The sequence below is a fragment of the Mchenga conophoros genome, linkage group LG18, assembly GCF_057382185.1.
Source record: "Mchenga conophoros isolate Kocher_MC1m ecotype Shallow Benthic linkage group LG18, M_conophoros_male_GT1.1, whole genome shotgun sequence".
NCBI classification, from domain to species: Eukaryota; Metazoa; Chordata; class Actinopteri; order Cichliformes; family Cichlidae; genus Mchenga; species Mchenga conophoros.
This window is the reverse complement of record NC_140543.1, coordinates 21,094,412-21,112,204: the sequence shown is the minus strand read 5'-3', so window position 1 is coordinate 21,112,204 and position 17,793 is coordinate 21,094,412. Positions and strand designations below refer to the sequence as shown.

General features: G+C 40.2%; 1 protein-coding gene across 2 annotated transcripts in view; it reads right to left on the bottom strand.

Annotated features, from left to right (window-relative positions):
* Positions 1-17,793, bottom strand: part of ephb1 (EPH receptor B1) — a 170,713-nt gene that overhangs the window by 38,724 nt on the left and 114,196 nt on the right. For both annotated transcript variants that reach the window (XM_085255672.1, XM_085255673.1), the window contains exon 6: positions 6,874-6,998. In XM_085255672.1, coding sequence (XP_085111798.1) covers positions 6,874-6,998 — 125 coding nt within the window. The remainder of the gene's footprint in view (positions 1-6,873; positions 6,999-17,793) is intronic.

Below are 17,793 nucleotides of genomic sequence, written 5' to 3'. Positions count from 1 at the left end.
TGATGCTTTTATTTTGCGTTTTAGTATCAATTCTGTTTATTTTATGTTTATCTATTTATTTATTCTGCGTACTTTTATTTTGTAGCACTTTGGTCAGTGGGAGCAAAATATATAGAAATGAGGGGTGGCTGAAGATTTTTGCACATTACTATATTTTCACTCTTACAGAGGCAGTCTGCAGTCTGCTGCAGTGTAGTCTGGGACTTGCTTTAGGTATCTGCTATTGTGGATCAGTAATGACTATGGCCTGTCACCTTCCCATAACCCAGAGTGAATATGACAGCCAGAAAATAAGACTGCACCTACACAACCCCCACCACTGCAAGCTGCTGATAGCTAGATGCTGACAGAAGTAGAGAAGGAAAAGGGCAGCTCAATGCAAAGGGGCCAATTTCCCTTGAATTAGTAGTGCAGTGTAAATATAGGCAACTCTTTCTTAAGTGTAATGAGTAAACTCATGCTTAATGCTAAATAAAAACTTCCAAAACAAAAAAAATAAAGGTAGAGAGGGAGGGGGGAGATGGTAGGAAGCGATAAGAAACTCGAGGCAGAAGGAACCCACATCAAAATCATTATCCAATCTTATTGGTGTAATTGAATCATTCCAGTTGCTCTGTCATTGAGCAGACGAGGTAAACACAGCTATGAAATCTGCCCCCCCCCACCCACATAATAACGTGAGCAATCACATTAACTCTTATTGGACACTCTGAGCTTGATGAAGACAAATGTTTGGGCCAGGGATGGGAGAGCATCACACCAACAGGCTTTCGCTCTATCTCTGAGAGAAGAGAGATATTTATAAACGCAATGCTGGATGTAACTGGTTTAGAGAGTTTAATCATTTCACAGACCTTTTGTACATGAGATCACACAAACTGTCATTTCACCAGTGTGCTGCATACAAATACTTGTGGAACTTGACTTCAGAGGAGCAGCTTGTGCATTTGAAAGAGGTGCGAAACACAAGAAGCCCCACGAGAGACTGAAACCCTTGTCACCTATTCATCTGGTCCAAGATATGGTTCAGTGCACGCGGACCACTTGGGGTCAAGATTTGCCTATTCCTGCTTATCAGTCATCGTGAATTTCCCTGAATCACACCCCCATCTGCTGAGCTTGAATGGGGGACAGGTGAGCAGACAGATGGCAAATCGCCAATGGGCAAGCATCCCTTGGGGGAGCCCCAGCTAGCAATGGCCCTTTCATGCTGCCTGTCAAATGGGGATTATGTGACACACACACACACACACACACACACACACACACACACACACACACACACACACACATCTGCTACTTAAAATGAGCTGGCATTTGGCACTCCAGCAGGTTAGGAGATAACCAATGAAAGCCCATGCCAGGAGGGACTTCCAGGTATGAGAGGTCCTCCCCTGCTGCCAGTCAAATGAGGATTAGGAGGACCACACCCATACTTGCTAAATAAAGACAAAGTTGCAGGTGGGAAGGCAGATGGCGGAGCAGCCAATCAAAAGCGTTGCCAGGGGTGACAGAGAGTAAGCAATATGGGGAGTTTGGGCTCTATGACATGTAATAAAATCACCGAAACACACTTAGCGAGGCAACTCTCTCATGAATATTGTTCACAGATTTAATCGATTCATTTTTATTGATGTGTCTTGTCCGGACTGTTGTTAATACACGAGCACATATCTATTAATTATAACCTACCACCTACATGACTAACATAAAGTAGTGACACTGCATATATTTGGATGTTTTAATTGAAGTTCTTATGGAGAATCTATTATATTTATTAGAATTATTGTATTACTACCAGAGCAATTATAATTGTATTGGTATTAACAGACTGTCACTTCTTTCTTTTTTTTCAAATTCCAATACACACCCAGTTGCTCTTCTAGTGCCAGTTTTCCTTGGCCACTTGTCATCCTTTCACTTCTGGAAATTTGTATTTTTGTGTGACTTTCTGAATCGAAACGATTCCTCTTGTGGGTCTGTTATAGGTGGTAGTCATATAAGACTATTTAAAAAAGCCTGATTTGACTTCACTTCACTTGGTCTGCAAAAACAAACAAACTATGTGTACACAGACACCTCTCAAAGTACACATAGTTTGTTTGTTTTTAAAAAACAAAAACAAAAAAACCCCCACCAAAAATGGACAGCATGGCTCCTTGGCACAGAGACAAACTTGGTAGTACCATGTGTCTTATTGAAAAGCTCACACACATGGGTGCACTCACACGCGACCATAAAGAGAAAGATGGGGAGTATATAAGACAAAATTTTGATATTTGAAGAAAAAAAAAACTCTTCTATTAATGTTCCCAATTAAAATGTATTGCCTAAGGTTGGGAAAAAACCACTTTAGTAGGGGGCAACAATTTAAATCTCAGAGAGTAGATAGTTTTTATTTCCAAATGCAAATAATTACCACTGCCTCATGAATTCTAATCTAAAAGGAAAATGGTAATTATTTTTAAATTGTAAAATAGTCGTGATAAAAATACGACATTAAAGACCCCCAATGTCTCTTAATGATTTTGTGAAGTAAAGAAGTTAAACCAGTGTAAGAGCAAATTTTATCCCCACACAAAAAGGGTCTCGCATTTGTTTTTCATTGCGATTCTGCAAAGCTGTATGTTTAACACTAATGAGGATGGTAAAAGACAAGCAAGAAAATTCAATTTATCTAATGTAAGTTTCAAGGGAAACCTATTTGTTTTTGCTCTTTGAGTTTTTCTTGTTCTTTGTAGGCACCTTTTCTTTTTCTCTTTGTATGCATTCCATTCACCTGGAGACCTACAAGAAGGCTTCGGTAAGTGAGTAGGGAGACAAACAAAGAGGGAGAAAAGAAGAGAGTGCGCTCTTGCTGAGGGACTGAGGGAGTGCTGCATAAGTTCCAAAGAGAGAAAAAAAAGAAGAAAAAAAGAAAAAGAAAACTTTTTTTAGTGTGTGTGTCCATAAAAGTGTTGTAGTTGAGACAAAGGAATAACATGCATTCCCAATTACTTCTTCTGAGGACCTTTTAATTATATGTAAGGTGAGATTTGCAGTAAGACTGCCCCCCAAAAAGTTGTAAGTGTTAATGGTCAGTATGTTGCAGATCATAGTGACATGCCATAAAACTTGCATTTGCTCTCGAATTTGTTACACCGTAGCATGACAGTACTGCTGTCATCCAGAATGGATACACCTGGACTGCTGCCGACACGCAAACACTGACACTCGCTCACACACAGATCCCGGCACACACACACACATCCTCTCTCTGACACCAGCAGAGCAATCAGTAACCAGAGCCGGTGGCTGCTCCGCTCCAGCCTTAATGGAGGGCCTGACCTCCACTACGCTGCGTTATTTCCACCCTCCCCAAATTTTCAGGCAACCAGAGGAAAAGGGGTCTGAGAAAAATGGAGAGAACGAGAGCATGCGATTCTACTTTTTCTCAACAAATCTTCGACTCATTTAATCTTGCTTCCCAATTTACAGAGTCCTGAGACCGCTTACTCTGGAATGAGAAGGTAGGTTGAAGAAGTGAGCGAAGCCTGTTGAGAGAACAGCCTCCAGCATTTTCTTGAGGTTTCAAGTGAAATTGTCAAAATGCAGTCATTTCCAACAGCTTTATATATGCAGCTACAGCTTAAACTGCAGTTCTACTATATATGGAAAATTTGGACTTATTCTGCAGCTTTACGATTATCATTACTGTTAACATTTTATATAGCAGTACATTTTCAGAAATGATAAATATTAAGTTGTTCATTTAGTGATGTTGCTTATCATTAAATGAAATGTGCAAACATACACGGAAAAACAGTTCATAAGGCATAAAGAAGAGTTTTTGAGCACCTTTCTGCTTCAACACAGCCTGAACTCTCTTAGCTTTCCACTCAGTTTCTTTGGATTCATCACTCCATGAAACCTGTTACCACTGTTTTTTAGTCCAGTTCTTTTGTAATCTGGCACAACTCAGCCTTGTTTCCCCGTTTCACTAATGAGACCTCGGCAATCAGTAGAAGGATAAACTGAAGGACCAGATGCATCTTTCACCTGAATTTTTCCTCCTACTTTTTAAGAATGTGATTTTCAGATACTGTTCAGCTGCTGCAGCTTGTTTTTAGGCCTGCTACGTCTTCTTTTGTCCTGCACTTGTTCATTTTCCTCAGCATATTTAAAGATAAACTGCGCACCATGCCAAGATATGCCAACTTTTCAGATAATACCTCTGGGAATCACTCCGTTGATGCGAAAAATATTTAATCACTGTCAAACTGTCACTTTTTACAGATTCAACTAAAGAAATGGGAACAAATTATACGTTTTTGGCGAAGCGCTGCTAGTAATTTAAAAATTGGTTCTTTGCTAAGTTGTCTGTTATTTGTAAACACAACACGGGTTCATCCCTTGAGTTAGTTGCCTTTTTTATGCTTGAATGATTCACAGGTCAGTGTCGAGTAGCTTAAACAAACAAACAAAAACATTCCTCAGAAAATTGTCAGGTACAAGTACCGGTACTGGAAATGAGTGAAAAAGCTGCCACTTATTTCTAAAGCTCAAAAACGTTTTAAATTTAGAATAATGTGGCTCGAAACTTTTTCCACAGTATTGTATATGGGACATCGGTGCAATTGAGACATTTCTTTCCCAAAAGCAGTTATTTTAAAATAAAAATAAAGAAGGAAATACCTAAAGATCTGTGCAAACATTCTGCTTCACTGACAGCATGACTACATTTTTTTTTTTAGCTTTTCCAGCGAGTGACTTAAAGCAGACATGCTTTAAGCCTGAGTCCTGTAGCCCCAGAGGGTGTCCTGGTGGCTCAGCAGACAACATCACAGAGCATGTACTTTTCCTTGCATGTATATCTCCCTTTAAAAATGATCAAGAACCAGTCCAATCACTGTTGCATATGACATTCTGTATTGCACTGTCACAGAAAAAACAAAACAGCAAACAATCAAACCTGCGTACAAGAACTAAACTTGTATCGAACAAGTACTATGACGAGGTTGTGAGAGAAGTAGATCATTCCTTTATGAACAACCTGAAGTATTACTCAACACAAAATGTGACAATGCCATGCTGTTAGAGAAGTTGCCATTGTCAGTGACTATATGTGGCTCCCGGGGAGATGGAGTTTGCAGAAAGACAGCTCATGCTTTGCTGTGCTAAGGACTAGCTGACTGTGGCAGGCACACTGAGAAAATCAACTCCATAACCATAACAGTGTTACTACTCTCATATTCAAAAGGCCACATCATCACTTTACAGCAGAATGGGCAAGAAAGCAAGGAAGATAAACTCACGAGAAAGCCATGCCAAGGTGTGTGACAGAGAGAATCTACATGGCATTACGCACTTATGTGCATAGGGAAATTTAGCAGGCTGGGAAATTACACTTCAATCCATTTAGCTTCATTTGATTCTTTTGGCCAAAAACTTCAACCACCTGCACTTTTGGTTGGTTGGTTGGTGCTTAATCAGGCATAAAAACACATCTACACTGACACTTTGGACAGCCAGGGCTGGCTGAAGAAGTGTCTGTTCAGAACCTATAAAAAGCTGCGTCAGATCCAAAATACAGCTTGTCAGAAGAGGACCACCGAAGTGGAAATCTCATCTTCACAGCCCAGTGTGTCACAAAGCAATCACTCTGACTCTCCTTCTGTGTCTTACTCAGAGTCACACGGGGAAGTATTTTTCCAGATAGACACAAAAACATAGGGGTATATGTAGGTGCATTAAGACTGAGCCAGACAGGGTCGAGTACAACCTCTCTGTCACCTGAGCTATCCCAGTACAATTAGCAACCTTGTCCTTGTTAATTCACTAATTTGTGATTACGCAGTGCTCGTCTATTTGTGTGAGGATGCACTGCATAAACATCAGTAGGATTAGGTTTCATTGATATTCATGAGCTAATGGGGGGGGGGGGGGGGGGCGCTGTATAAGTGTTATTTACACGACACTAAGCTGTCTGGCAGATAAGGTTTCTCAGGGCCATCGCAATCAGATTCAATTTCATGACCTGTGCAATGCCAGAGGGGAAAACAGCAAGCGCTGCAGCTAATATTGGATAACTGAGTGTCCAACTGCAAACACTATTTAAAAACATGATTGTTGTTCTCTCTGATAGAAAATGCTAAATGTGACAAAACTATTCTAAGGTGGGATTGTGAATATTGATCGCAAAGCCTTAGCCAAAATGAGTTTGTGTGAAGTAAATAACTCAACACAAAAAGAATAAAAAAAAAACATTGATAAAACTATATTGATTTTTTATCTTTTATTTGAAAAGCAGAACATGAGTGAAGGTGCACCAAATCTTAGCTTAGGACGACAAGGACTGGAGAGAAAAAAACAAACTGCACAACCAACTTTGCTATACCTATCGATCAGCTTGAGGAGGACAAACAAGGACCCAAACAAAAAAGCTAAAGTCTCCAATCTCTCAGTATCATTATGTTCAAGGCCTTGGGAAAAGCCTACAGGTCAATACTTGTGCAGCAGAGGCTCCGTGGGGTAGGACTGGCGACTTAATAAAGCAGACGTATTGTGTGTGAGCAGACGGGTCGATGTGACTCCCTCCAGATGCAATGCATTTTCACAGTGGGACAGGTTGCTGCACTACGCAGAGTGGGCCTGGAGCAGAGGTCAAACTATTCGCTTCATCAGCAGCCGAAACCAAAGAACAGTGGGAGAGGCAGAGTGAACACAGCGAAAGAACATATTATCAACCCAGGGGGACTCAGCTCAGAGATATCAAGGAGAGCTTTGGTTTTTGGGCGGATTTATATGCAGTTGAATATGCAGAGTAGACGACACGAGTAAAAGAACTTCAGCCATTACAGAAACACACACACACACACACACACACACACTTACCTTTTCATAGTAGCGTAGCTCGTAGTCGAGGATGATGCCATTTGGCTGTTCTGGTTGAGGCCATGAGAGTGTGAAGCTATTCATGGTGGAGCTGATTTGGTGCATGATGGGAACTATTGAAGGAGCTGGAGGAGACAGAACGAGTAAGACAAAATTAGTGCATTTCTATAATAACCGGCTTTAATTACACATGTTTCTCGCCCACAAGTGTTTGTTGGTTGTAGGTGGTTATTCAAAAATACTCAAATTCAAGATAATTAAACAGATTGGTGAGCAAGGGTAGCCTGACTAAACAGCTGAATTGCTCAGTTCTGTGCATGTTTGTCTGTCCTCAAGGCTCAATTTCATGAAACCTGGAGGTGAAGTTAGAAAATGTGGCTTCAAATGCAGAGCGCTTTCTCTAAAGTTAGGGGATTTGCTTTAGTGCATTTAGTTCAATAATTCAATCCAAATACTTTCAAACATGATGCACTTTTGAATTCTGTACATGTGCAAATAAAACATCACGCTGCTGCACAAATACAAACTGAACTATTTCACCATCAGTATGCTTCTCAGAGTCCGAGCGGCTTAAACAGTGCAACTGCCTCTCTCATTAGTAAGCAGGTAAGCAGCTGAGTTAGAGCGATTAGGCCTGCTCTCTGCCATATTCTGGCACCGCAGGACCAAATATAAACTGGCTTTAGCCAAAACAGATCTGCCAATTTTGGCCGAGATTTGTGGGCGTGGACTTGGGCCGAGCGAGCAGGACTCTGGCTACCAGAATGGTCCATCACCACGAGCCTGGCAAGTGTCCCGCTACCATTGTGTTAGATTTTGTCCGCTGATGGGCAGAGAATTCAGGAGCATGAGTGTAGCCTCTACAGGATGCACTGGATCAGTTCTCCCTTTTCTTTCACGACTACTCATTCACACAGTTGTGTTAACTTAGACTTAAAAACTTAAATATCAACTTGTTTTCATTTCTGTCATTATTAAATTTCATAAACATTTTTTTTCCTGAAAATTCAGTGAGAGTATAGGTAGTAAAACTAAATAAAACAGACACTGAGTGTCTTTGCTACCTTTGGGTTATAAAAAAATGAAAATATTGCACATTTTTATACTGATCAATCTTATGTTCTGTAAAAATATTTTTATATTAATTCACAATTTGCATCACAAGTTATTGTGAGGACTGCCGAGGCATATTACAGCGATAACACTGTAAATACACGTTATTACTTTTGCCTTTAAAGAAAAAAGCACTTAAGGCTTAAAATCATTAAACTGATGAGACAAAATTATCATACTTGGCCACTTATTCATACAGGAAATTGAACCATTATTATAAATGAGGGAGTCAGTATGTGACCCCACAGCAGTGAATTTAAAGTCAGATGTTTTCATTCAGTCAGGTTTGAGTAAAAAACATTGACTGATGAAAATCTGGTCATTACAAAACCATCAGCTTCGAGGGAAATTGTGCATTTTCTGCATAAGCAGCTGTTACGTCCAACATAATACATACTGAAAATAGACCCAGTAGAAATCACTTTGCATTTTATATTATTCATTTAATCAGTTTTTGTGTTATTAAGGAAAAAGTCTTGGGACCATTTATGAGTTTTCTCTTTTTCATTTAGTTGAATTATATACAAATAGATTGTGTTTGTTTGATTTCTTGTACACTTGCTTGTTGCATTTGAAAAGGTGAGTCCTGTAAAACCCTTACTGGCTTCTTTCCTATCATGCATAACAGTATTTGTATCTTCTGCTCAACTGTGTAAATAAATACGAAACTCGTGCATTTCATATTATGATTAATCAATGCAGACATCTTGGTAATTCCAAAAGATTTGGGGTTTTTTGTTTGTTGTTTTTTTCACTTGCAACAGTATACTCTATTATTAGCGATATCAGTATCAGTGATGTCCTAGTGAACCAAATTATAGAGCAGAAAGGGAAAAAAAGCAAGCTTTGCACCCAGCCAGTATATTCAAGACGGAGTCAATACAAACAATGCCCCTGTTTGCATATGAACTGCATCTTTTTCATGTAATGAAACCCTTTAAAATCAAATCACTATAGTACCGTGATTGTTTTGACCCAGCTCCACCGTATATTCCATCCTTCAGCCCAAGTACACCTGAACGCACACACACGGGCTGTCAATTAACCCCGACAGTAAGCAATTTCCTGCTCATCTCATATTTTTTTGCCCTCTGCAACTGTCATACCGCTATCATCTGTGCTCCTCTTCATGCTTCACATGTTGCTCAGAGATTGTATTATAAATAAAACTTGATAAAACTTGCGCTGTGTGTGCATGCCGATGTGCCTGCGCTTATGTTTGCGTGCTGTGTTATATCTTTGAATTTAAGTTAGATGAAAGTCTAAGAAGACATTTTTTTAAATTCAAGATAAGACCTCTGTGTGAACCAGAGCGGGATCTGATCAGCTGCAAGCATGTTTTTAATCTATATGGACTACAAGTGTGAAGTAAAATGAATTGAACTGAAATTAAATTAAATCCTATTTTTACCGTTTAAAATAAAAAAGGTGTCGCATGCTGATGCGGTGTCCCTCAGGTTGTCTTACTGCTTAGTATTACTTCTTTTACTATTTTTGTCACTGCTGTTATTTAGCGAATCTGTGTCGTGTTGTTGCTGAATGCAGTATCTAAGCTACTTTGACAATGATTTTTCTTACTCCCGCTTGTAGTATTAATTTATGTAATCCCATTAAGACTTTAAATATCACAAACAGTGTCACATTGACTGTAAGCTTTGGGGGTTTTCTTTCTTTTGGTCCACATGGGACCCATTTTGCCTTCCTCTGGCTGGAGCTTACTTTCCAAAGGTCTGGAATTCTGTGTGGGGGAAAAAACAAACGAGCCCAGAGCAAAATGAAATACTACTTCAGGTTTCAAGAAAGACAGGACAGAAGAGTCTCATTGTGCTTCTGTCTGGTAACAGATGGAAAGAATAGCTCAAAGAATCAAGCCAAAGGCTACCACAATGTCTTTTCATGCCAGATATGTCTGATTTAGACTTCTGCGGGAAACCTACGTCGTAAGCAGAAACCCTTTTTAACACTAACCTTCCACATAACCTGACACGCACCTCTCGAGAAATGTAACTACACGTCAGGTCGATGTGACCTGTAACTATTGTAATTGGCCAGTGTAGCGCCATTGAATCCTCCTATTAAGACCGGATACCCAGAGGGGGAAAAAATGTCCCAACATTTCGTGTTTTTTCTATACGCTTCCAGCACGGTGATTAATGTGTAACCATACACACGCATAAATGTAGCCAACCATGTCTGCCATAATGTAAGTTAAGTTATAGGCTCTATAAAGGCTCCACACAGAAGTCTGAATCAGAAATTAGGGGAGGATTAAAAGAAAACGGTAAAGATTTGATTACTTGTGCTGTAATGGGACAGATCAGTCATGTGGCAATGGAGCTCCTGATAGGCTATTACCTGTGACACGATCAATCAGAGCTGTGCTTGGACACTGAGGCCACAAAGTTTAATATTTCAATTTGTAACATGCGGAGAATTATAATATAATAACATATGTAATAATCACATTTTGTTTCAGCTGGATTTGGCATCAAAGCAGCAATAAGAAGCCAAGCCCTCTTTATTTAGCTGTCTTTGTGCTGCAGAGAGTGCAGCAAGGACTACGGCACAAATCACAAGGCTGCAGTAACTGAAGCCTGTGCTGCAAAGTGAAACAGTGAGCATATGCTGCATTTTACTTTGCACATCCATATATCCCATTGTAGATACTGTAAATCTGTTTAAGCTGTAAAGTTGCATTCATTTGCACAGAAATAACACAAAAGATCAGAAAGTTAAGACACAACTTAAAACTTTATTTTGACCAAACATGTAGTTGCTCTTTCACAACTTTGGAGCTGCTGAGCGTCAGACTCTTAATAAATGATGCACCAGGATGTGTTTTCTTATTTCTGTAAAATGCATCAATCTGTGATCCAGGAGGAAACTTTTCTTTTTAAACAAAAGCAGCACAAATTATTCAATAAAAAATTAGACTGCTTAGCTTTAATGCACAAATCAGTTTCTGGAATGACATACATAAATATGCCCCAGATTTAACTCCATCATCATAAAGTAATTCAAGCTGCTATAATGGACTCTAATTAAAAGTTAAAGGATGAATTAAACCAGAGTTACTCATCAAACCAATTTGTGAAGACACAAGTGACTTTGATTATAAAATATATTCTGCCTACTGCTCATGTAAGTTCAAAGCCTTGGTGTTTCATATAGTCCTGGAAAGAAATCCTCACCCCCATGTTTGCAGGCATAAATACAGCCCCACACAAGCCCATGCTCTACATTGTGCACCTATCAGCCACTTGGCTCTTGGCCTGCTCGCTGAGGCCTAGTCATCACTCCACCTGGTCTCCACTCACATCTTGCTGAATAACTCCTCTGTTCAAATGGCACCCTCTCTCAACTAAGTCATCTTTTACAGTCCTTGGTGATTATTCCATTTCTTTTGCTTCTCTGTGTACTTCACTCTTGCATAAGCATTCAAGTTATAGTAGGGAAAAAACCCTCTGACCTTTTTACATGTGTTTGCACGTAAATCCTGTTTTCTAAGAAAACCAAGGTTATTCGACAGCTTCGACAGCTTCGACTGGGGTTAGTATTTCTTGATGTGAATGTCAGATAATTTTGTAAAATGTAAATGTTGAACAAATGAATAGGCTCTGTTTATCCTGTCAGTGTGAATGGATTTTGTTCCGTCTGCCTTTCTTGGCTCTCACCTCCTGCCCCCACCTTTCCTGCTCCTATACCCTAGACAGAGAGTGTAAGGGCTAAGCTTCACCTCAGTGCACTTCAGCCTCTCTGCTTCTCAGGCTAGTTCACGCTCCACTGACCAGGGCTAGGGCTGCCTGGGCCGCATTATCAATTACCGGCCACAGGCACACACTGTTCCTGACAGACCCCAGGGAGGGGCACTCCACGCAGAAATTACTGCAGCAAAAAAAGAGAAGAAAAAAAAGAAGAAGAGGGGAGCCCTGAGTCCTTGTCCCAACCAAATTCATACAGAAAAACAATGAAATTGTTTTTTCTTTTTTTCCCAGCGATTCAGGTGTTGTGCGTCACTGATGGCCAATTTGGAGGAACAACATCCAATCAGAGCCTTTTATGTTCATTAACTAGTGCTAGAGGATCTCATACAATACAAGAGCTGAGATGTTCTTGTTATTACTCCTTTAACCAATTTAAGTTTGGCATAACTAATGCAGTTGTTGTTTCCCAAAAGCACAACACAGACTCTCAGTGAACTCAAACATCAGCTCAACTGGAATAATGTGATATTAACATGTACCCTTATAATATACATTTCCACTACCCTCTCTGAAGAGGAGAGGGATTTTTTTTTTTTTTTAAAACAGCCGTGTCCCACTGGACATACTGACTGTGCTTGGAGAAGAAAAGCAGAACAGGAAAAAAAAAAATCATGTGCACATGTATGTGGGTCCTACCAGGCTACGTGTGAAGAGCCTGTCACAGACAATGTGTCGTGCCTATATGAGGGTGAGGTTCAGCCCAATGAAGCACCGCTGTCCCCACCAACTGCGTCCCCCGCTGTCACCATGGGACGATGATGGTGACAGTGATTGGTGACTGTGTCCTGCACTCCTCCCTCCCCCCTCCATCCTTCCCATCCCTTGCTCCTGTGCTCCACTTTTATCTGGCCTCACTCACAGCCCCTGGCTTTTAATGCAGAGCTCGGCTCACCATTAATCAAAGTCAAAGCCTCCAAGCTTCTGACTTAGACAGAAAGAGAGAGAGAAAAGAAGGAGGGACAGAGATGGGCCGGGACAGAAGCACGAGACAAAGTGATGAAAGAATGAAAAGCTTATTTTTTTTCTGCAATTAATCAACTGTAGAATATAGATGAGGTGAAGCACCACTTTGCATGTGTGCCACAAAGCTGAGGCTGTGGTTTCGCAGTGATTCCTCCAGCATGAAGTTGGTATAACTAATGTTAAACAGGAATGGTCAAAACTACTGCAGAGATACCGCAACTTTTAGTCTTCTTGGAAAAAGATCTGAACAAAAAAGGTGTATATCATCCATCTTTGGAAAGTCCCTCAAAAGCTATAGTAGAGATTACATAACTGTTTCCACAAGGTCAGAAGTGCTGCCTCAGACTAACAAAGTAAAGTTAATGTGTAAAAAGTGTGAAGCTCCCTTTGAATAAATTAGTTAAAGGCTATTTTCTGTATCTTGTACAAGGCAGTCAAATTGTTTTATAAGGTCAAACTCAAAATGAGAATAAAAGTTTCCAGTCTCCTTTCTTTCTCTGTGGCCTTTTTCTCATTAGAAACAGACTGAGATGGCTATACAAGTTCCTCGTATTCACATTTGAATTCCCGGCTAGAAATTCCTGCTCTGCCTCAGTTAGTATATGACAGAACAGAAAGTTATACTAGAATTCGTCAGCAGATCTTGTGCCACAGCCATATTCACTTCTGTGCAAAGGGGGGGGGGGGGGGGGGGGGGAGCAAACAAATATATATAAACATATTCGTTGCCACATGTACAAGTTGTTCTTTGTGCACTCGTGTTTTGTTTTTCAAGATGCTGCCACGCTACTGAACTGTGAAGCCTCTTAATAGCAACTCAGTGTCTCAGATGAGGGAAGCAGCCTATGTTGCCGTGCCTCTGTCAAAGGCATAGGTTCGACTGCCTTCCACCTTATTATCAGGGGCTCAGAGGGCCAAGCCAGCCATGACTACATGGTAATGGGCCTCTCTTGAACAGCTTAAAGAGGGATCAGTTCAGCGCCAAGGATTTCTGTCAAGGAACCATGGTTTGAATTATTTTTAAAATCACATTATACGTGGACGATTCCAAACACAGAAAAAAAAGGAAGCACACACACAAGAAAAAAAAAGAAGAAAATACCAGATACTTTCACACAGGAACAAGCGCACACAGAAACACAAACGTATGCTTACTTAAAACATCACATAGAGACATCAGAACTGACAAGGTGGCTCAGTGGCATCAGAACCGACACTTTTATTTTTTTCCCGCCTGCAGCTAATACCTCATTTTCTGGATCCAGGGACAGGATCCAACAGTTATGGGAACAGACATTAAGTGAAATAAAAATGGCACACTGGAGAGAGCCTCAAGACCCGTTTAAGATGATGAAGCTCTCAGACACCCTAAATCTTATACAGTGAGTGTAAAGCAACAAGAAACAAGGCAACACCCCAAAACAAATGGAAAGGCTGTAAACTGAAAAGACATAATGAGCAGTGTCTCCATGGACATGTTTGCCTAACATCTCATTGGGTTTTAGAACCCCACAGATGGCAGCTCTCTTTAATTCATCTGGTTGTTTGGATTTCAGTCTACTGCACTACATCTTAGTATCTTAAATGCAACTCGCCCAGGCAGACTTGCCCATAGAAGGCTTAGGATAGTAGTGTTTGCATTTCTGTGGGAATGGCTCTCCAAACAGCAACTAAGTGGAGGAGGATTGTTTGTAGATACACTTGGCGTTCTGTGGTCTGAGGGATTGTTGGCACATAATCTAGGTCAAGAAGGCTGTGCTAGTAAGATCAGAGAAATGTTGGGTATTAGCGCCATAAAACAGCACCAGTCAAGAGGCTTTTGGATATTTATTTCATGAAGTGTTCACTAAAACCGCACATAACAATTCAGGGAACAGAGTTACCACATTTGAAAAGGTTGGGATAAAAAAAAAAACCCAACAAAAACACTTTGCTAGCAGCACTTTGTACAAGTTAACTGCCCAGGATGGAATAAATGAGGGAACACGGCTAGCACAGTGTAGTATTCACCACACGTTTATGGTTTTACTGCCAATGGTGTGACCATATATATTTAACTCTGTGGCCATATTGTATTTAACTAAATCCAAAATAGAGTTTCTTAATCTTTAAATTAAACAACATACAGTAAAAGCTATTATCCAGTGGCCAAGATAGATAAATATGACTAAATTCAGGCCAGGCTTGAATGATGGTCTTAACGGGGGCAGTATATAACCTGTGTGTCTTTATCATTATATGTGTGTGTGTGTGCGTGTTTGTTTCCTGGAGAGCAAAGGCTGTGAATGAACTCCTAAATCACACTATTGATCAGCCCTTCCTCCCAGACACACGCTGGGATCGAGGGCAGTTAAATGGCCTCTTTGGTGATTCACACTAAATCCCCTTACCCTCCTCCCCCACTATCCTCTCCTTTTCTTCTACTCCTCCACAGTCTCCCCTTGCTCCCCTCAACCTTGTCTTTTCATAGCCAGTTCATGCTACAGCCATCTAAATACTGCTGCATACTGTTTTCTGGATACCCTTGGTTTACCGTAATCACACGACTATTTATGGTAAACCCAAGTCAAAATGAAAATGCAAAGACTTCACCAACACAAGTGCAAACTTTTTATCATGATCACTTGAACACATATCCCCTCACAGGTTGTTATCAGACCAGAAAGGCAATAATGTAACACTGCCCTTGACAAACAGCCTATATTTCACAGGTAGGCTCTACTTATCTTCTAAATTATATATTTTATGGTGTTATTTGTAGTTTAGAATCAGGGAAATGTAAATTTTTGCTATCAATGCCTGAACTGAAATTGAGTGTGAAACTGATAAAACTGTCTTTTTATTGCTTTTCCGTGACCTGAAACTATATCACTGGCCGTACGCTTTGGAGTCATGTTAAGGTGCAATGCTGTATATGGATATAAAGGCTATAGTTTAAGATAGTCTTCAAAAAGTTGATCCTTTAGTCTTAAATTCAATCCGCAAGACCTCCCGACAACTATGGATTGTATAAATAAGTAAGCAATATGTACATTTCCATGGCAAACATGGAAATTAGCCACCTGTAGCAAAAAATGCAAGCCTTACATGTGAAAGATCACTGGTTATATTCTGGGAACTTGTGACATCTAGTCCACTCCTAGTCTAGTCCCTATCAGGTCCCAGTCCCAAATAACTGGAAGGGTTGCATCACGCTGGGCTTCTGGTGTAAAATCTGTTGTGGTGACCCCTTTGGAAAATAAGAGATCAGTCAAAAATACCTTATTGATGAAAACTGCTAACTGCATTATGGATCTCTATGCCAGATCTCTTCTGGCATACCCAGTGCAGGGTGATTTGTCCATTGATCAGTATAAACATCTTCCTTTTTATTTGTTCTAATAGCTTTTACTTTATGGATAATGTTTAGCAAAGCCACAAATTCATACAACTGGGAATACTCTCATCGATCAAGACTCTAGAATCTGCTGAGGCAAATTTCCACATCCTCATCTGTGCACTCTGGTTCAAATAAATATGGCCAACCTTCAAGCCAAAGTGACTCGCTACCTAACTCATAGAAGATTTAGCTGCTTAGTTTCCAGAAAGTCAACGCATAGTTTGCGCAGTCACACAACAACCACAATAAAACAGAAAAATACCAACTTGAAATAAACTGGTCAACAACTGATTTTATATGGTCCTCGAGGCTAAGATGTACAGGATACAAATGCTTGTTACATTACTCAGTTACACTCCCTCCACAAATAAACAGCTGTGCACAGAAATAAGGTTTAGGTGTTATTTTCTATTTCATTTAGAGATGGAGTTACTTTTCCCTTCGCATAAGCTGGGAAATTTGCCAACAGAAACTGTTGCACATTTGATTGACTTTATACTTCATATATTTTAAATTGATTGTAGAGATGCTGGAAACAACAGTTTTTCATGGATGCATGAAAGTCTGCAGGGGACTTGTGGACACACTTTGATGGCAACATTTAAATGGCGCAGACCATCGTGCTTTACTTTACACTGAATTTGTTCAGTGAATGTATAAGATGATGTAAGTATTCAATGTTTCTGAAAGTATAAATGTGCTTCACTGCTGCACTGAAGAGTCTTTGGGAATCTAGAACCTTATATCTTAAGGATGTCTTTGTTGTTGTTGTTGGGTGTTTTTTCTTCTTTTTTTGAGCGCATTAACATTTATCCCTTCTGGATACTTCTACATCGTTATTGACCTCGAAAACCCCCATTGAAGTCAGGAACAGTGCAATTACCTGTCTACAAAGGGGCCATATAGAGCTGGACATAGGCTTGGCAGATTACTAGCAGACACCTCATTACTGCAGCAGACTTCAACAATAGGCCTGGGCATTGCTTCTTCTACATCTATCTGTCAAGTGTACTATTAGTCTGTCAAATGGGGACAGTCAGCACCATTAGGCCACCTTGATAATCAGACCTATTTACTCCCTCATTTTCCTCTTCTTCACTGTCAGTCTTTCAGTCTGGTAGGGGGAAAAAAAGCACTCCATTTCTCCATCCTGCCTTGCCTTCCCTCCCACTCATCTCCTGATTCTTTCTCAGACAAAGACAAGTTCAGTTGGTCATTATGTTCCTCAGAGAGTCGTTGTAATCAAATGTGGTATGCCCTCAACCAAGCGGGCCAAATTTAATTTCAAAATGTAGTCCCACACAAAGGAGATCTGGATGAAGCAATTACTATGTCACTGGTCTTTGATATAAATGTAAAGTTCATTCTACAATTAAAGTAAAACAGGGCTCAACTAGACTTCGTTCGATATTATATATTTTATCAGCGGATGAGAGTATGTATTTGCACATCTTTAGAGGATAGGAAACATGACATGAGCTATCAAAGTGCACGACTGACGAAAGGATCCGTGGACCCAGGCTACTAAAAACTTGTCACTTTCTTCCTTTCGAGACTCAACAATCTTTTTTTTCCACTAAGCAACTCCACTTTATGTTTGTTTAATTCCCCCAAGCTTTGCTTTTTACAGTTCGACCCATCCACAAACAGAAAAAAGGAAGAAAGCCTCATTTAAATGTTTCACATGGTCAGTATTTGTCC